Source organism: Pseudophryne corroboree, chromosome 6, assembly GCF_028390025.1.
Source record: "Pseudophryne corroboree isolate aPseCor3 chromosome 6, aPseCor3.hap2, whole genome shotgun sequence".
NCBI lineage: Eukaryota > Metazoa > Chordata > Amphibia > Anura > Myobatrachidae > Pseudophryne > Pseudophryne corroboree.
This window is the reverse complement of record NC_086449.1, coordinates 452,550,006-452,571,472: the sequence shown is the minus strand read 5'-3', so window position 1 is coordinate 452,571,472 and position 21,467 is coordinate 452,550,006. Positions and strand designations below refer to the sequence as shown.

Here is a 21,467-nt window from a genome sequence, read left to right as displayed (position 1 = left end):
CAGTCTCTGGACATGGTAATGTGAAATATATAAAACACACACACACACACACAGTTTCCCCACAGAGTACCTTCAGAGAGAGACACAGAGTATAAGGAGCCAGCACACACAGCACCCCAGTAAGCAGTTATGATAATTGCCTGGCACTGACTGAATAACTTAAATAGATCAAACAGTGAAAAATAACACTCCCCCTTCCCCCCCTTGTCTAATACACCCTGGTACCGCAGAGGATATCTGGAGTGAAGAGGAGGGCAGCGCTCCCTGTCAGCGTCTCTGTAGTGCGATCTGCAGGGAGAAAATGGCGCTGGTGAGTGCTGGATCCGCTCTGAGGAAGAAGCCCCGCCCCCTGTAATGGCACGTCTTCCCGCTGATGAGATTATACTGTCCTGAGGTAACTGTGGTTGCTAACAGTGAGATTAGCCCCTGTTAGCCTCTGAACACCAGTGTGGGTCTGTGTGCTGGCTCAGGGCGCCCCTCACAGCGCCGAACCTCGTACCGCTGAGCCCTCCGGAGCACAGCTTCACAGGGCTGTGCTCCAACCCTTATGCCGCCATTTCCCGCCGGTGACCCGCTTACCGGGGCACCGGTTTCATATTCACCACTCCATCTTCTGGCTCTGTTAGGGGGTGGCGGCCGTGCTGAGGGAGTGAGCGGTCGCCTCGTGGGCTTGCGATCATCATCCTCAGAAGCTCAGTGTCCGGTCAGCGGAGATAGGAGCCATTAACCTATAGGGTTGGATCCCACTCCCCCCTAAGTCCCACGAAGCAGGGAGGCTGTTGCCAGCAGCCTCCCTGTACATAACTCTATTTAAAAAAAAACAATAAACTAAAGAAACTCCTAGGAGCACTCCTAGCGGTGACCGGCTGCACCAGAGTCTGGTAGGGGGCATAAAGGGAGGAGAAAGCCCACACTATTAAACTCTTAAAGGAGCCCATGGATCCCAAGGGACCAGTCTATACCCCATGGTACTAATGTGGACCCCAGCATCTTCTAGGACGTAAGAGAAATATGTGCATATCTTTGTGTTCCTTTGTCACAATTCGTGCAATACCACTTCCTTCCTATGGTGCTGCTCTTGTCTCTGGTGCTTTTAGCACACTCTGGTCTGCGAAGTCTGTGGAAATCAGCTGATGAAGCCGCTAGGGGCAGCACCTGTAACTTCTTAATTTAAACCTTCTTCACAAGCCTTCCTGTGCCAGATCATCAAGTCTAACCTTTGACTGTACTCTGTGGCAGTCTCACAGTGCAAGACCCTGGCCCCTTGCTTCCTGCTCTCCCCGTGACTTCCACTAGAGAGAGAACCTATGTTGAGTCATTCCCATGTGTCTGGACCTGTGTGGTACTTACAACATGCTGCACTTATGACCTATGGACATTATATTACTGTCTGTTCCTGCTTGAGTCTAGTGTTCCTGGTTTGTTTCACTTCTCTGAGATATGGACATTATACTATGGTGCGTTACCTACTGAATACCATTGTTTCCCTTGTCCTTCATTACATTATGCTACTGAGAGTTACCTACTACATCCCAGTCTTCCCATGTGCTGCACTTCACTGATTTCTGGACTTTATGCTACAGTATCTATCTGCCATACTTAAGTGTCTACCTGGGTACTAGTTTGCATACTTGTACCAGTATGACCTGCAATAAAGCTGCTAAGCACCAACTGCCACAGTTAACGGATTACAACCTGTTTACCTTGCACTACCCTCTGTGGTTCAATTAGAGTAAAAGTTCACTTATCTCTGTGGTGCTTGTGTGCTTTGCGTATTAGACACACACACGGGAAATCCCCGGTAAACTATGACATCCCTTCTGTAAGCGTATACTGATGCAACACAAATCCATTAGAAAGAATGACACAAAACTCCACAATACCAGTTACTCCCCCAGACTTAATACAGTATAATGCGATTCTAGGAGATCTAATTTTGACATTCATTTTAACACACAATCTATTTTTGCAAATTACTATCTACAGAAATACAGAACAACCTACAGTGAACACTTAATTATTAATCAAAAAGAGGAACAAATGCAACCAAACCTTTTCATATAATGAATGTTTATTAGAAAGTATTATATTAAAATATAAGACAAATCTAGTTTATAACCAAGATTAATGTGTGCAGTGTTTAGGGCAAGTCCAATCTGAATACCAGATAAAAGGGATTGTACAGCAGGTTGATAAACCTGTTATTCATATAACAAAGTGTCCACAGTATCTTGAGTGTAGAGTCTGGAGTTCAATAACTTAAAATATTTAATAAATTGATGTAGATCAGAGGTCCTCGTGAACATCCATGGAATCTTTTACTGTACTAGTTGTAATGTTCTTTTCTTCATCGTCTAAAAGAAGTAAAATACAGTAAAAATAAAAGTTTCTTCATCTCATTAGTTTTTCAGAGGTTGTTCGATAAGTTTCAATTATACAAGTTATTTTTATATTACCTATACTCGATAAGCATGAAATGAAGAATGAAAATAAACCTACACTATTTATATTTGGACCCACATGCATCTAAATATGCTTGGATGCATAGATATACAGAACAAGGCAGCAGTGCTAGGGAGGCCAATCCCAGGCCGTTTCTTTCAATCCCGGGACTCGGATTGAAAAAACAGTCAATCCCAGGATAGACTAGGGTTAAAAAAAAACACAAAAAACAAACAAACACAAATTACCCTCCTCAGGTCCGGCAGTTGGCGGGTCCGGGCGCAGGCAGCGGTGCTATCAGCGGGTCCGGGCAGCAGGCGGCGGCAGGAGTACAGTCATTCTGGGCCGGCGGCGAGTATTGCGCTGTGCTGCTCAGCATGTCCTCTAACACCATGTCACACTGCGCAGTCACACAGCCGGGGATAGGGGGAGCCGGGCTGCGCCTGAGCTGCATGCTGAAACAGCTCAGACGCTGCCCGGCATTCAAACAAAGCATTGGCCCTAATCCCGGGATTGGAAGCTTCAAACCCGGGATTCAATCCCGGCAAATTTTAAGCTAAAATCCAGGGATCCCGCCAATCCTGATCCTGGAATTGGCCACCCTAGTGCTGATGGAGCAGAAGCAATTAACATAGGCAAAAGGAGGAATCTGGCTGAGCGATAGGGAGCAGGTTAGCGGCGTAGCATTTATGTGGAGTAAGGCAGAAAGGAGATGTGAGTTTTCATAACAAGATTATAGTCATTACATAAAGAGATGGAAAGGATTCATTTTAGGGGTGTTCCTTGCCATGTGGATAGGTACATGATCATTTCTACCCCACAAAATGTTCAAAGCTTAGAACAGTCTATAGGTCCCATTATATACTTCAGACCCATTTTGTGTCAACATTTATTTAAAAGGGTCCCTTGTGCAATGTAATTTAAAGTTTCAAAACACATTAACCTGCTACCTATATTATAAAGAAGTCTTTACACTCTAAGAAATGCCAAGACTTAAGCTAAACACTGTACTGAGAAAAAAAAATATGGAGAATGAAAACTTTAATCTAGCTAAATGTAGAAGATGTTTTCAACAGTAAATATAGTACGACATAGGAACTAATTGCAGACAAAAAAAAAATAACACCACAAGACAAAATAGTAATCAATATATGAGCAATCAACTATTTTTTTCAGCTACTTTATAAAATATAGGATCTACGTGTAAGACAAACAGAGGAAATATTTGTACATTTCCTCCGTATCTACATTCAGATGGTTACTGTGCATGGATATCAGTTAGGAGGCATGGGCAGGGGAGGTGACTGCTCCAGCTTCCCATGGCGGCTAGTCAGGACACCAGTTAATCACTATATCAGTGGCTCCCAAACACAGTCCTGAAGGCACCCTAACAATTCAGGTTTTAAGGATATCCATGCTTAAGCACAGGTGACTTAATTAGTACCTCAGCCAGTTTGAGTATACCATCTATGCCAGTGGTTTCCAAACTCAGTCCTCAGGGACCCTTAATGGTTTATGTTTTCCAGGTCACCTGTGGATTTTTCAAATGTAGCAGCTTGTCATACACATTGCCCCTGCTGGGCGTCCTGGAAAACATTAACTGTTTGGGGTCCTTGAGGACAGAGTTTGGGAACCACTGTTCTATGTACAAGCATGGATTTCCTTCAAATCTGCACTGCTAGGGCTTTAAGGACAGTGTTTGAGAAACCCTGTGCTATATCATAAGACAACAAATTATCAAACACTTTCAATTGAAGAAATGTTGACAACAATAGAAATGAGAGACAGAGTACATTTAAAAACATTACTAATCATAACCAAACTTAGGCACTGTGGCATAGATGCATTAAACAGCAGAGAAGTGGTAACAGCTCACATTATGTGCATTGATACCGTTTCTCCCCCATGTATGACAGTGGCGGTATGTGCAAGGAGGCAGGGGCACTATATGCCCCTGTCCATATCGGCACTGCTATCTACAAGATAGCACTTTGATGTGACAGGCAATGTATGACTGGCCGTTACAACATCTGCAGCTATTGATTTCGAAATCCGCAGGTGTTGTTGCCTATATACACAGCAAGGACAGTGCAACCCCTGGCTACGGCGCGTGCCGGCTCTGGGATACATGCAAGATCTCATGCATGCCCAGTGAGCCGGCTGTGGGGGAGAGACAGCTCATCATAGTGTTTTCACTCCTCCTCTTACTCATCTGAGATGTTAATACATCTCAGTTCTAGTGCTACCTGTAGGGATATAGGGACTGATGTGTCCCCCAGTTTTGTGAAAGGAGATCTGTTCTGCAGATGTGCATAATATAATATTTGACCATTAAAAAAAAAAAAAAAAAAGACTTTTTAAACTATATTACATAAAAACAATGTTATGAACAGTTCTGAAGGGAAAAATAATAAGATTTTACTCACCGGTAAATCTATTTCTCGTAGTCCGTAGTGGATGCTGGGGACTCCGTAAGGACCATGGGGAATAGATGGCCCGCAGGAGACAGGGCACATCTAAAGAAAGATTTAGGACTATCTGGTGTGCACTGGCTCCTCCCCCTATGACCCTCCTCCAAGCCTCAGTTAGGAACTGTGCCCGGAAGAGCTGACACAATAAGGAAGGATTTTTGAATCCCGGGTAAGACTCATACCAGCCACACCAATCACACCATATAACACGTGATAGGAACCCCGGTTAACAGTATGATAACAAATGGAGCCTCTGAAGAGATGGCTCACAACAAAACCCGATTTTTGTAACAATAACTATGTACAGGTATTGCAGACAATCCGCACTTGGGATGGGCGCCCAGCATCCACTACGGACTACGAGAAATAGATTTACCGGTGAGTAAAATCTTATTTTCTCTGACGTCCTAGTGGATGCTGGGGACTCCGTAAGGACCATGGGGATTATACCAAAGCTCCCAAACGGGCGGGAGAGTGCGGATGACTCTGCAGCACCGAATGAGAGAACTCCAGGTCCTCCTCAGCCAGGGAATCAAATTTGTAGAATTTAGCAAACGTTTTTGCCCCTGACCAAGTAGCTGCTCGGCAAAGTTGTAAAGCCGAGACCCTTCGGGCAGCCGCCCAAGATGAGCCCACCTTCCTTGTGGAATGGGCTTTTATTGATTTAGGCTGCGGTAATCCTACCGCAGAATGCGCCAGCTGAATAGTGCTACAAATCCAGCGCGCAATAGACTGCTTAGAAGCAGGAGCACCCAGCTTGTTGGGTGCATACAGGATAAACAGCGAGTCAGTTTTTCTGACTCCAGCCGTCCTGGAAACATAAATTTTCAGGGCCCTGACTACGTCCAGCAACTTGGAATCCTCCAAGTCCCTAGTAGCCGCAGGCACCACAATAGGTTGGTTCAAGTGAAAAGCTGAGACCACCTTCGGGAGAAACTGAGGACGAGTCCTCAATTCTGCCCTATCCATCTGGAAAATCAGATAAGGGCTTTTACAAGACAAAGCCGCCAATTCTGAACCCGCCTGGCCGAAGCCAGGGCCAACAGTATGACCACTTTCCACGTGAGATATTTTAATTCCACAGTCTTAAGTGGTTCGAACCAATGTGATTTCAGGAATGCCAAAACCACATTGAGATCCCAAGGTGCCACTGGGGGCACAAAAGGAGTCTGAATATGCAGAACTCCTTCGACAAAAGTCTGAACTTCAGGCAGTGAAGCCAGTTCTTTCTGGAAGAAAATCGACAGAGCCGAAATCTGGACCTTGATGGACCCCAATTTGAGGCCCAACGTCACCCCTGCTTGCAGGAAGTGTAGGAATCGACCCAGTTGAAATTCCTCCTTCGGGGCCTTCATGGCCTCACACCAAGCAACATATTTCCGCCAAATGCGGTAATAATGTCTTGCGGTGACATCCTTCCTGGCTTTGATCAGGGTAGGGATGACTTCCTCCGGAATACCCTTTTCCTTTAGGATCCGGTGTTCAACCGCCATGCCGTCAAACACAGCCGCAGTAAGTCTTGGAACAGACAGGGTCCCTGCTGCAGCAGGTCTTGTCTGAGCGGCAGAGGCCAAGGGTCCTCTGCCAGCATCTCTTGAAGTTCCGGGTACCAAGCTCTTCTTGGCCAATCCAGAACCACGAGTATGGTTTTCACTCCTCGCATTCTTATTATTCTCAGTACCTTGGGTATGAGAGGTAGAGGAGGAAACACATAAACCGACTGGTACACCCACGGTGTCACTAGCGCGTCCACAGCGATCGCCTGAGGGTCCCTTGACCTGGCGCAATATCTTTTCAACTTTTTGTTGAGGCGGGACGCCATCATGTCCACCCGTGGTCATTCCCAACGGTTTACCCGCATTTGGAAAACTTCTGGAAGAAGTCCCCATTCTCCCGGGTGTAGGTCGCCCATCGGAGAATCCTTGTGGCTTCTGCCATCGCCATCCTGCTTCTTGTGCCGCCCTGTCTGTTTACATGGGCGACCGCCGTGATGTTGTCTGATTGGATCAGTACCGGCTGGTTCTGAAGCAGGGGCCTTGCTTGGCTTAGGGCATTGTAAATGGCCCTTAATTCCAGAATATTTATGTGAAGCGAAATCTCCTTTGGAAATTTCTTCCCTGTGTGACTGCACCCCAGCCCCGAAGGCTGTCCTCCGTGGTCACCAGGACCCAGTCCTGTATTCCGAATCTGCGGCCCTCTAGTAGATGAGCCCTCTGCAGCCACCACAGCAGCGACACCCTGTTTCTTGCCGACAGGGTTATCCGCTGTTGTATCTGTAGATGGGACCCGGACCATTTGTCCCACAGGTCCCACTGGAACGTCCTTGCATGGAACCTTCCGAATGGAATTATGCTTCGTACGAAGCTACCATTTTTTTTTTTTTTTCCAGGACTCGTGTGCTTCCACTGGAAGAAACACTCTTTTCTGGTCTGTGTCCAGAATCATTCCCAGGAACAGAAGACGTGTCGTCGGGACCAGCTGTGACTTTGGAATATTGAGAATCCAGTCGTGCTGTTGTAGCACTTCCCGAGAGAGTGCTACCCCCACTACCAACTGTTCATTGGACCTCGCCTTTATCAGGAGATCGTCCAAGTACGGGATAATAAAAACTTCCTTCTTGCGAAGGAGTATCATCATTTCGGCCATTACCTTGGTAAAGACCTTCGGTGCCGTGGACAACTCCAACGGCAGCGTCTGGAACTGATAGTGACAGTCCTGTACCACACATCTGAGGTACTCCTGGTGAGGAGGGTAAATGGGGACATGCAGGTACGCATCCTTGATGTCCAGTGAGACCCTGTAATCCCCCTCGTCCAGGCTCGTAATAACCGCCCTGAGCGATTCCATCTTGAACTTGAATCTTCTGATATAAAAGTTCAAGTATTTTAATTTTAAGATGGGTCTCACCGAACCGTTCTGTTTCGGTACCACAACCATTGTGGAATAGTAACCCCTTCCTTGCTGAAGGAGGGGCACCTTGACAATCACTTGTTGTGATTATAGTGTTGAATAGCCACCAACACCGCCTCCCTGGCAGAGGGAGGTGCCGGTAAGGCAGATTTTAGGAAACGGCGGGGGGAAGAACGTCTCGAACTCCAGCCTGTAACCCTGAGATACTACTTGAAGGACCCAGGGATCCATGTGAGAGCCCACTGGGCGCTGAAATTTCTGAGACGGGCCCCCACCGTACCCGGGTCCGCCTGAGCAGCCCCAGCGTCATGCTGTGGACTTACCGGACGCAGGGAGGACTTCTGCTCTTGGGAACTAGCTGTGTGCTGCAGCTTTTTCCTCTACCTTTGCCTCTCGGCAGAAAGGATGAGCCTCTAGCCCTCTTGCTTTTCTGGGGCCGAAAGGACTGTACTTGATGATACGGTGCTTTCTTTTGTTGTGGGGTAGCCTATGGCAAAAAAGTCGATTTCCCAGCAGTAGCTGTGGAAACGAGGTCTGAAAGACCATCCCCAAACAGTTTTACCCCCTTATAGGGCAAAACTTCCATGTGCCGATTCGAGTCGGCATCGCCTGACCATTGCAGAGTCCATAACCCCCCCGTCTGGCGGCAATGGACCTAGCGCTTATTTTTGATGCCAGCCGGCAAATATCCCTCTGTGCATCACGCATGTATTAGACCACGTCTTTTATATGCTCTATTGTCAGCACAATATTGTCCCTATCCATAGTTATTTTCCGACAGGGAATCTGACCACGCAGCGGGAGCACTGCACATCCATGCCGAAGCAAAGGCTGGTCGCAATATACTGCCCGAGTGTGTGACTATACCTTTCAGGGTAACCCCCTGCTTTTTATCAGCAGGTTCCTTCAGGCGGCCGTATCCGGAGACGGTAGTGCCACCTTTTCTGATAAGCGTGTAAGCGCTGTATCTACCCTGTGGGGTGTTTCCCAACGTTACCTATCCTCTGGCAGGAAAGGGTACGCTGCCAATAACCGTTTAGAAATTATCAATTTCTTACCAGGGGAAGACCACGCTTCCTCACACACCTCATTTAATTTCTCAGATGCAGGAAAAACTACTGGTAGTTTTCTCTCACCAAACATAATACCCTTTTATGTGGTACCTGGGGTATTATCATAAATGTGTAATACATTTTTCATTGCCTCAATCATGTAACGGGTGGACTTATTTGGAGGGTACACTAGTCTCATCGTCGTCGACACTGGAGTCGGTATCCGTGTCGACATCTGTTTCTGCCATCTGAGGTAGCGGGCGTTTTTAGAGCCCCCCATGACATTTGAGACGCTGGAACAGGCACAAGCTGAGTAGCCGGCTGTTCTGTGTCGTCGACCTTTTGTGTAAGGAGTTGACACTTTCACGTAATCCTTCCATAAGTCCAACCACACCGGTGTCGATCCCGCAGGGGGTGACATCAAATTTACAGGCATTCGCTCCGCCTCCACATCATTATCCTCCTCATACATGTCGACACAGCCGTACCGACACACAGCACACACACACAGGGAATGCTCTGACAGAGGACAGGACCCCACAAAGCCCTTTGGGGAGACAGAGGGAGAGTATGCCAGCACACACCAGGGCGCTATATATCACAGGGATATCACATATAAAGAGTGTTTTCCCTTATAGCTGCCTATATATATTGTATACTGCGCCTAAATTGTGCCCCCCCTCTCTTTTTAAACCTTTCTGTAGTGCAGGACTGCAGGGGAGAGCCAGGGAGCTTCCCTCCAACGGAGCTGTGAGGGAAAAATGGCGCCAGTGTGCTAAAGGAGATAGCTCCGCCCCTTTTTCGCTGACTTTCTCCCGCATTTTTATGGATTCTGGCAGGGGTTAAAAAGCACCTATATAGCCTCTGGGGCTATATATGGTGCCAGTTTGCCAGCCAAGGTGTCAGTATTGCTGCTCAGGGCGCCCCCCCCCCAGCGCCCTGCACCCATCAGTGACCGCAGTGTGTGGTGTGCATGAGGAGCAATGGCGCACAGCTGCAGTGCTGTGCGCTACCTTGGAGAAGACAGAAGTCTTCAGCCGCCGATTTTCCGGACCACCTTCTTGCTTCTGGCTCTGTAAGGGGGACGGCGGCGCGGCTCCGGGAACGGACGACGAGGTCGGGTCCTGTGTTCGATCCCTCTGGAGCTAATGGTGTCCAGTAGCCTAAGAAGCCCAAGCTACCACCACTTAGGTAGGTTCGCTTCTTCTCCCCTTAGTCCCTCGATGCAGTGAGCCTGTTGCCAGCAGGTCTCACTGAAAATAAAAAACCTAACAAACACTTTCTTCCTAGGAGCTCAGGAGAGCCCCTAGTGTGCATCCAGCTCAGCCGGGCACAGAAATCTAACTGAGGCTTGGAGGAGGGTCATAGGGGGAGGAGCCAGTGCACACCAGATAGTCCTAAATCTTTCTTTAGATGTGCCCAGTCTCCTGCGGAGCCGTCTATTCCCCATGGTCCTTACGGAGTCCCCAGCATCCACTAGGACGTCAGAGAAAATCTGTTAAGTGGTTAAGAGGAGCACGCAGCACTGTCTAAATATACACTTACACATTAATGTTAAAAACAATAAGTGCTAAGGTGCACCAAAAACAAAATGGGCACAGTATAGGTCTGATCCAGACTTTCCCAATGTATTGGTCCCTATATGTGCAGTTTTCAAAAGACTTTGAAACATTTTTGAAAACAACTGAAGGGCTATAACTCACAGGGACCAGACACTAGAATCTCCGTGGATGTTATGGTGAGCAGCACCTATGCATCAATACCAATAAAAGTACATTTTCTTTTTTTGATCAATTCCCAGACAGAAGGACTGCCTAGAGCTCTCCCTATCAGTTAAGCCGATAAATGCGCCAAACCTCTAAGCGACAATCACATCAGTGTGCCCCCTGTACACTCTGAGCTCAGTGTGTGCTTTCTTCAAGGTAATTATGAGGTTGGACTAAAAATCCTGGCCTCCCAATCCAACCGTTACAAGTGCGTTTAAACCCATTTTTGGGCTAACGCTCTGGCATACACCTAGGCAATTATCGGGCAAACTATACCGGTTGATCTGCATACAGATAGGTCTCCATACATCTTTGCTCACACCAAACAGCCCCAAATGGCACGCAAGGTCCCGTAAGACTCTGCTAGTGTCAGGTGTTTTGTTTTTTTTGGGCTGAAACGCGTCTTATACCCCTTTTCACACTAACTTTTTACCAGGGTTGGGGATGGAGACACAGGAATTTGCCAGCTGCTAGACCTGGCAATTTCCTGGTTCCGATGTGTGAAAGGGGCACTAGTCGCAATGTGATGCAACTAGTATGCACGAGGAGGCTGTTTGGGGTCAGGAGTGTATCATATAGGGTGAGGATATAGACCACAGCATAATCCACTCTTGTATGTTAGGATGGAATAAAGTTATATTTCTCCAGTCTTATCCTTTGGTCATGGTGGGCAGTATTGGACTCTTACCACCATTGCTATAATCAGAACTAACAGACACAAATTGTTTTGTAAATCAATGTTCGCTCTAAATACCACATTTTGATTAACATTACCTGTTTTTAAACTCTCTACACAATTTCCATCCTTCTCTTCAAACCCTTCAGCACAAACACATTTATAGCTACCACGTGTGTTCAAACAATCCTCATTTTCAGATGTACACACATTCTCTGAATTCTCACACTCATTAATATCTGAAAAGGAAAAATATATATAGACGTTAATAAGTACACAAGAAAATAGCAGCAGAAAATAATGATTGTAACATGTAAAATAAACACAAAGAGTGTACACAAGTATATAGGGCCTCATTCAGCATCAATCGGTAATGCGATGTGATCGCATTTTCCGGACTTTTGGGCCAGTGCACACAGGCAGGGCAAGTTCTGTGTGTGCATGGCCCGGGTGATGCAATTACATTGCATTAATGCAAATGTCTCTGCCTGATTGATAGGAAGAGGCGTTCGCAGGGCGTGGTGTGATGCTGCGGGGGCATGTTGACGAAATGTGGACGGGTTCGGGACATTTTCCAGGTGGCCGCATAATGTCACGCGTGTCCGCTGCGAGAAAAAACATGGCGACGGTGCACCTGCCTTTGCAGCCAGGGGACTACTCTTATTTTGCCGGGTCTGCGATGCTGTCGCAATGCAATGCATAACTGGCTGCAAATTAGCAGGCTGGGCGGCCCTGTATAAGTGAGTGTTAGCAGTTGCAGTTCTGCTAAATTAGCAAAACTGCATCTGATGTCCATAGTCCTTTAGTTATAACAGCAAAGTAATAAGCATTTGCTAATCCTGTAATATAGAAAGAAAAGCCATCTGGTGCACTGTCACCTAATGCCAATATGAAAATATAGGTTTTTCCTGATACACAGGGTGCTATTTTCAGGGGATCACTGGACAAACGCTACCGGGGGTGTTGTGAGTTTTAATGAAATCCAGGTTAGGGTGATAACTTCTCTCATCCCTGGACTCACATGACTTTTCTGTATTGTAGGCGATATTATCTTGCTATCACACCAATCACCAGGCGATACCTTTTATGTGGGCATATCCCTGTGGTTACTATGGTTGGGGAGAAATAGGGACAAAGTTCCTACTCCATATTTTTCATCTTTTTTTTTTTTTTGAAACGGAGGTGACCTCATTTGACCAAGTGCATTACAAGATGCCTGTGCTCTCCCTCTACCATCAAGACTGGGGGAGGTAAGATGTTTTTATTTTTGTATATTATTTCTCAACCGCACCCCATCGCTCTGGAGGAAAAGTCATGCTCTTACTACGCAGTCTTAATGTATATGTGGAGGACAAGCCCCACTTGTCCTCCACAGCAAAGGGGTTAATCAAGTTGCATCACTGAGCTATTTCAAAGAACTCTTGGGCATATCATATCAATAAATGTGATCTGTTCACTGGGCATACTAATGTCCTACAGAGTCCTGTAGCGAAGTGAGACTGTCACATTATGCACAGAGCTCTATGCAATTTCCCTTGCTTAGAAACTGACAATTTTTTATTGTTTGATTGTAATAAACTGTACTTTTTTTTCTTAAGAGCGCATTTATTTTTACCGTGACTTTCGTATTGTTAAGTATAATAATGTGCTAATCGGACAGGTCAAATTGGTTTATATAATTGAACTTCTAATAACATTAGTATACATGAAAAACCCGTAAAAAAAGCCTTGAAAGTGCTTTACATTTTAAATGTGCACTCTTTTTAGTCATTTGGGCTAAAGGTGGCTGTTCTGTCCTTCAGTGGGAAGTTACCGGCAAAAGGTTTCCTCACAATTAAAAGAAAGATTTAACCATGGTAAGTCTTACCATAAATCTCCTTTTCTACTGCAGGGTACACTGGGATTCCACAGGGAATAACATTGTGGATGTCCTAAAGCAGTTCCTCATGGGAGGGGATGCACTGTAGTGGGCACGAGAACCCAACATCCAAAGGAAGCATCCTGGGAGGCGGAAGTATTAAATTCATAGAACTTCATGAACGTGTTCAGAGGACCACGAAGCCGCCTTGCACAATTGTTCAGCGGATGCGCCATGTCGGGACCGCCCAAGAAGGTCCAATAGACCGAGTAGAATGGGCCTTGATAGCAGCAGGAGCTGGGAGACCAGCATGCGCATAAGCTTGTGCCTGTTCCTTACCAGAGGCAGGGCCAGCGTCAATGCATTGAACACTGCCCGCAGTTGCAGAATGTTGATGGGGAGGAAAGACTCCTTCTTGGGCCAACAACCCTGAAGAGAATGTTGCTCGAACACCGCGTCCCAGCCCCTTAGACTGGCATCCGTAGTCAAGAGGACCCAGTGAGGAATCCAGACGGGACGGCCCCTGCTCAACTGTTGATCCTGGAGCTACCAGGCTAGAGACAAGCGGAGCTCTGGAGTCAGGAATATAATTTGAGACCTGATCCGCTGAGGTAGACCGTCCCACTTGGAGAGGATTAACCGTTGGAGAGGACGAGAATGGAATTGAGCATACTCCACCATGTCGAAAGACGACACCATCAGGCCTAATACTTGCATCGCCGAGTTAAGGGATACTCTTGGGCGAGAGAGGAAGTATCTGATCCTGTCCTGAAGCCTCAGGACCTTCGCTGGAGACAGAAACAGCCTTCGCTGGAGACAGAAACAGCCTCTGGCTGTCTGTATCCAGTAGAGCCCCCAGGTGCACCATGCGCCGCGTAGGGACAAGGGAGGACTTTTTCCAATTGATCAGCCACCCGTGGGCTGAGAAGAATTGCACCGTCAGCTGGAGATGACTCAGGATGACATCTTGGGAGCTTGCCAGGATCAGCAGGTCGTCCAGATACGGCAAGATCCCGATTCCCTGTTGATGGAGATGAGCTGTCATCACGGCCATGACCTAGGTGAAAATCCGAGGGGCTGTGGCTAGGCCAAACGGCAAAGCCCTGAATTGATAATGGAGGTTGCCAATAGCAAACCGCAGATATTGCTAATGTGAAATGGCAATAGGTATATGCAGGTAAGCATCCTGTATATCCAGGGATACCATGTAGTCCCCAGGTTCTATGGCCAGTACAATAGAGCACAGTGTTTCCATACGGAACTTGGAAACTCTCACAAATTTGTTCAGTGACTTGAGGTTGAGAATAGGCCGGAAAGACCCATTGGGTTTCGGAACTAGAAACAGGGTTGGGTAGTAGCCCCTTCCTCTTTGAGAGATAGGCACCACCAATCCTGCCTCCAGCAGGCATTGTACAACCAAGTGTAGAGCTTGCGCCTTAAACCGGTTCGATGGAATGACAGTTGTGCAGTACTGGCGAGGGGGACATCTCTTGAAGGAGACAGAGTACCCGTGAGACAACTTCCTGCACCCACACGTCTGAAGTGGTCCTTAACCAGACCTGGGTTAACTGCAGAAGTCGGCCTCCCACCCTGGGGTCCCCCCAGGGGGAGGCCCGTCCCGTCATGCTGCAGGCTTGTCCTGTGTGGAAGCAGGCTGACTGGCAGCCCAGGATTGTTTAGCAAAAGAAAAACTCCTGGCGCTATGATTATACAGGTGTGTAAGCAGCTCTCTCAGGGGTAATTGGTATTTCACCCCTGAAGTAGAACAAGAAGATCAAAAAATGAGAAAGCGCTAATCACATCTGATGTGGATTTTATTTTTCATTCATTTCAATTTTTACTAAAAGCACATTAAATGTATTCAGTGCCGGCCGGCAATACACAAGAAAAATAATAAAATATTACAATAAAATTAATAATATTCTAGACATAACTTTTCATCTGCATATTGTGAGTATGATGACTCTAATTTATACTATATCTAAGTTTATAACAATGCACATAATATATTAGCCCGAGGATCCTCTTCTTATCCTCAGATATTTTGTTACTATTATGCTCAGGCAGATGGTAATCGTGTGTCTTTGTAACAATATTAGGCAATGCTTATGTCCGTGCGTTCCAAATTAATGGAGTGCGTATATGAAGAATAAATTAGACAGTCCTGTTGTTGATTTATAACGGATATTAATTGCAGTTTATGAAAGAAAGCTGATATGAATATGGTCACTGTACCACAGTGTATAATTGAAAAGTACCGTATTGAAACCTCTGTTCAGACGCAATGGTAGAGATGCTTCTCCTGGCTGAATGTATGCCTTTAATTGGAGTTGAACAGGTGTCCGCTCGTATCCACGGTGTGTTTGCTTTTTCCTCCCGGCCGGTGTGCACCACCCTCGGCCTTATCCGGAGTCCGTGTGCGGTTGATGGAGGGATTTTTCTCACCTCCACAGGGACTGTGTTCAGCTGGCCGACTGATGAACTCGGTCTGCAGTGTGCTGTGACCGGAGATGCTGACAGACGCGTTTCTCCGCCTATTAGTGAATATCGGCGGCTTCCTCAGTGTCATAAACTTTCTCCACTAACTTCTCCTCATTAAATACCCATTACATTGGTATGTCCATGTGCATTCAATTAGTTGATTATTCCTTTTCTCCCCAGACACATGTCCTATCTTAATTTCATTAAATATTCCTTTCCATATTACCTGGGAAGCACTTTATATATACATATATAAAAGCATAATATGCAATTCAAATATTTAAAAAGACACATATAAAAACGATTTTTTAGAATACACTATTTTGTATTGCCAATATCACATGTATTGCTACACAGCTATAATAATTACATTCTTTTGCATTTATATTTTTTCATTTCTTTCCTTTTGTATTTATATAAATAAATGATTTTAATTATTATTATTTAGTTAGCATGAAAAAATAATAATGCATTTGTTTCTTCATTTAAAAAACTCCACTGATTTTGTTAGTATTTATAAAGAATTCCTATCAATTGTCAAAATCTCATAAACAATATATATCTCTCCACCATTGTTTATTTATTTATTTAGGTCTATACTTATTCAATAAATATTATACTAGGTCTTCTAGTTCTAATGTATCCTAGGAGTCCCACATGTACATATTCCTTAGTTTGTATATATACACACACATGTGCATAAATGAACATATAAACACATGTGTGTGCATTTATTAGTGGACAGATTCCTTGTCCTCTCTATACTCCATTTAGTTCAACCGTGTCATTCAGGCCTAGGGGAACCATGGTGTCCAAAAGAAAAATCCAGTAGGCCTCACGCCTACGGAGCCTGTTAAAACGATCACCTCCTCTACTTGTAGTTTTAATGTGTTCAATACCTATCATGGTCATGTTCTCCCATCTTGCCTTTTGACACTGTATCACATGATCTGACAGGGGATGTTTGGCTCCTCTGATGATATTCCTCCTATGCTCCATAAATCTTATATGCAGGGTTCTTGTAGTCCGCCCCACATATTGTTTTCCACATTGACAGGAAATTAAATATATAACAAATGTAGAGGTACAATTAATGAAATCTTTAATGGGATATATTTCCCCTGTTGTATGGGATTTATAATTAACACTTTTTTTAGGTATATTAACACAAGACTGACAGTTAGCTTTGCCGCACTTATGATATCCTATTGGTCGTACGGGGAGCCATGTATTCTGTATTTTGGAAGTAGATGTCCTTTCCTTAACAAAATGGCTTGGTACTAATTTTTTACGCAAATTGTCAGCCTTCCTAAAGATCATAGATCCTTTCGGATTTATAAGTGGCTTCAATACATCATCCAAGAGTAACAACGAAGTATTTTTCCTTATTACTTGACTGATTTTGTGTGCACAACTGTTATATTGTGTAATGAATGCCATGCTTCTATCATTCTTATTACCTATTGCATGACCTTTTTCTTTCTTGTTCTTAGGTACAAGTAATTGTTCTCTTTGCATTTTTTCGGCTTCTAAAAATGCTTTTTCTAATAAATCTTGAGGGTAACCTTGTTTAGAAAATGATTCCATAAGTGTAGTAGCTTGCATTCTATAGGTAGTAATGGAGGTGCAATTGCGTCTTAGACGTACAAATTGACCCCTGGGGATATTGTCCTTCCAACACTGTTTATGGGAACTTTGGTAATTAAGATATTTATTATGATCTACTTCTTTATTAAATGTTTTTGTAACCAGTTTTTCCTGCTCAATTGTCAGCTCTATATCAAGAAAACTAATGTTGCTTTTACTAAAATTAAACGTGAATTTTAATCCATACTCATTGTTATTTAAACTATTTGTGAACAATTGTAGTGAATCTAATGTGCCACCCCAAACAATAAACAAATCATCTATATACCGGCCATAGTAGATCAGATCCGCCCCGAGTCCACTACCCCACACATGTTCCTCCTCAAACTTACCCATGTATAGGTTTGCGAGACTCGGAGCGAATCTGGCCCCCATGGCCGCACCCCGTGTCTGCAAATAATAATGAGTGTCAAACATAAAATAATTATGTGATAAAATAAATTTAATTGCTTTTAAAATAAAGACACGTAGAGAGTCCACAAGATCACTTTGTTTTAAATAATACTCAACCGCAGATATTCCTTTGTCGTGTGGTATGTTCGAGTATAATGCCTCGACATCACAAGTTAGTAAATAATAATTGTTTTTCCACACAATCGTGTTAATAACATTCAAAAAATGTTGTGTGTCTTTTATGTGTGATCTAAGACCCTCCACGTGTCCCTGCAAATAGTGATCAACAAAAAAGGACAAATTATTAGTGAGTGATCCCACCCCCGAAATTATAGGTCGACCCGGTGGATTAATAAGTGACTTATGAATTTTAGGTAACACATAAAAAGTGGGTGTGATGGGGTGTGCACAAAATAAAAAGTTTTGAGTTTCTCTTGATATAGAGCCCTCCTCATATGCAAAGTCTAATAATTCATTAAGTTGTTTTTGGAATAGGACGGTGGGGTTTGAATCTATGCTCTGATAGAAATGCCCATCTCGTAGCTGTCTATAACACTCTGAGGTGTAATCCTCCGTGTTTAGGATTACAACCCCACCGCCCTTATCTGCAGATTTTATTATAATTGATGTGTCCCCTTGTAATGTTTTTAGGGCTTTTCGTTCCCCAGGGGTCAAGTTATCCCAATATTTGCACTCCTCCGATTTTTCACAGATGTCCCTAAAGTTGGCCAGTGTGGCTTTATAAAAGCTATCCACATATGGCCCCTTGTAAGCTAAAGGGTAAAAATCTGTTTTCTTTTTAAATAAATGATTCTTTACATCATAGATAGGAATCTTACTTTCTATTATGGGTCTCTCTGTGGCTCCTTCCTGCTCCAGATATTCGAGGATCTCCAACGCATTAGAATCATCCTCATCCAATATTATGGGCATTTCATCATTTTTGCTATTTTTTAAAGCTTTGAGGGCAAAATACCTTTTCCTACTTAATGTACGGATGTACCGATTTAGATCAACAAAAAGCTGGAACAGGTTAGGTTTGGCCACAGGAGCATAATTTAATCCCTTTTCAAGTAAATTCTTCTCTTCCTCTGTTAATACTCTCTTGGAAAGATTAAATATACCTTTCCCTGTTTCTTTGTGCTTTATTTTCTGCGGGGCGTTTTTAATCTGTTTCCGTCTCCCTCCTCCTCTGCATCCTCTACTTCTTTGTTTCTTCCTCTCTTCATGTGATATTTGTTTGTGTGCCACGTGTTGAATCCCCTGCGCTTGTCTAAAAAATTATTATGATTGACCGGTGTGGATTCCTGTTCATCCTCAGTTTCAGAGGGTCTTATGGTTCTATTTTCTGATCTATAATTTCTATCCTCATCCAACACCTGGTATCTATTTCTGTGTGTGAAATCTACTCTCCGATTTTGCATTTGCATGCGTGGGTTCCTCCCCCTAGTCTCATGTTGATTAACCCATTGTCGTGGTGTATTTTGTCCTCTATAAGGTTGTCTTTTCTTATACCCTGTATTGGGTGTGGCTTGATAGGAATTATAATTAGATGAATATGCCTTTCTGTAATCACGGGATATACCTTTCTCATAATCTATGACATCCCTTTCCATTTTATGATCCTTTCTGTCCACTAATGATTGTTCAAATTCTAAGAGTTTTTTATTTACTTTAAAATCTCTCTCTTTAAATTCTTCTAATTTTTCATAATCTTTTAGGGACGAATGTACCTTTTCTATTTCTATTTGGAGTTCTTTAACTTTTTGTTCTCTATATCTAATAAGTAGCTGCATAAGATGCCTGGAACAATTGTCCAATGAGGTGTTCCACTCATCAGTAAAGGTCTTATCCTCCTTGAAGGTAGATTCCTTCAGGATTCTGAGACCCCTAGGGATGAGCCCCCCATCTAAATATTTTTGTAACGATACTTGGTCTCACCAGTGCTTGGTTTCAGAGATGCATAGGTTCTCCAATTTATTGAACCAACCATGCATCTCAGCCACCGCCCCGGTGCTTTTTTCCGTATTAACAATATTATTACCCTTTAAATATAAATCTCTCCTCTCAAGTCTATTAGTAATACACATTAATTGCGTCATATTGGCTAAACAAATTTATACACAAATGTGTCTTTTTCCTATACAATAATTTAAAATTCAAAACCCTTTATTGTATTAATCAAAGATTTTTTGTATATATATATATATATAAAAAATATATATAAAAATGTATATATATATATAAAATGAAAAATAAAAAAACCACAATAAATCAAAGCTGCCGGGATAACCAATAAAAAGAAAAGCAAAAGAAAAACTCCTGGCGCTATGATTATACAGGTGTGTAAGCAGCTCTCTCAGGGGTAATTGGTATTTCACCCCTGAAGTAGAACAAGAAGATCAAAAAATGAGAAAGCGCTAATCACATCTGATGTGGATTTTATTTTTCATTCATTTCAATTTTTACTAAAAGCACATTAAATGTATTCAGTGCCGGCCGGCAATACACAAGAAAAATAATAAAATATTACAATAAAATTAATAATATTCTAGACATAACTTTTCATCTGCATATTGTGAGTATGATGACTCTAATTTATACTATATCTAAGTTTATAACAATGCACATAATATATTAGCCCGAGGATCCTCTTCTTATCCTCAGATATTTTGTTACTATTATGCTCAGGCAGATGGTAATCGTGTGTCTTTGTAACAATATTAGGCAATGCTTATGTCCGTGCGTTCCAAATTAATGGAGTGCGTATATGAAGAATAAATTAGACAGTCCTGTTGTTGATTTATAACGGATATTAATTGCAGTTTATGAAAGAAAGCTGATATGAATATGGTCACTGTACCACAGTGTATAATTGAAAAGTACCGTATTGAAACCTCTGTTCAGACGCAATGGTAGAGATGCTTCTCCTGGCTGAATGTATGCCTTTAATTGGAGTTGAACAGGTGTCCGCTCGTATCCACGGTGTGTTTGCTTTTTCCTCCCGGCCGGTGTGCACCACCCTCGGCCTTATCCGGAGTCCGTGTGCGGTTGATGGAGGGATTTTTCTCACCTCCACAGGGACTGTGTTCAGCTGGCCGACTGATGAACTCGGTCTGCAGTGTGCTGTGACCGGAGATGCTGACAGACGCGTTTCTCCGCCTATTAGTGAATATCGGCGGCTTCCTCAGTGTCATAAACTTTCTCCACTAACTTCTCCTCATTAAATACCCATTACATTGGTATGTCCATGTGCATTCAATTAGTTGATTATTCCTTTTCTCCCCAGACACATGTCCTATCTTAATTTCATTAAATATTCCTTTCCATATTACCTGGGAAGCACTTTATATATACATATATAAAAGCATAATATGCAATTCAAATATTTAAAAAGACACATATAAAAACGATTTTTTAGAATACACTATTTTGTATTGCCAATATCACATGTATTGCTACACAGCTATAATAATTACATTCTTTTGCATTTATATTTTTTCATTTCTTTCCTTTTGTATTTATATAAATAAATGATTTTAATTATTATTATTTAGTTAGCATGAAAAAATAATAATGCATTTGTTTCTTCATTTAAAAAACTCCACTGATTTTGTTAGTATTTATAAAGAATTCCTATCAATTGTCAAAATCTCATAAACAATATATATCTCTCCACCATTGTTTATTTATTTATTTAGGTCTATACTTATTCAATAAATATTATACTAGGTCTTCTAGTTCTAATGTATCCTAGGAGTCCCACATGTA

The 21,467-nt window shown here is 43.4% G+C and overlaps 1 protein-coding gene across 1 annotated transcript in view; it reads right to left on the bottom strand.

Annotated features, from left to right (window-relative positions):
* Positions 1-2,053: 2,053 nt before the first annotated feature.
* CRELD2 (cysteine rich with EGF like domains 2) overlaps positions 2,054-21,467 on the bottom strand; it is an 82,196-nt gene continuing 62,782 nt past the window's right edge. Inside the window, exons 9-10 of the mRNA XM_063927130.1 lie at positions 11,416-11,556; positions 2,054-2,354 (exon numbers count right to left, since the gene is read on the bottom strand). Of these exons, the coding sequence (XP_063783200.1) occupies positions 2,287-2,354; positions 11,416-11,556 (209 nt within the window). The 3' untranslated portion in view covers positions 2,054-2,286. The remainder of the gene's footprint in view (positions 2,355-11,415; positions 11,557-21,467) is intronic.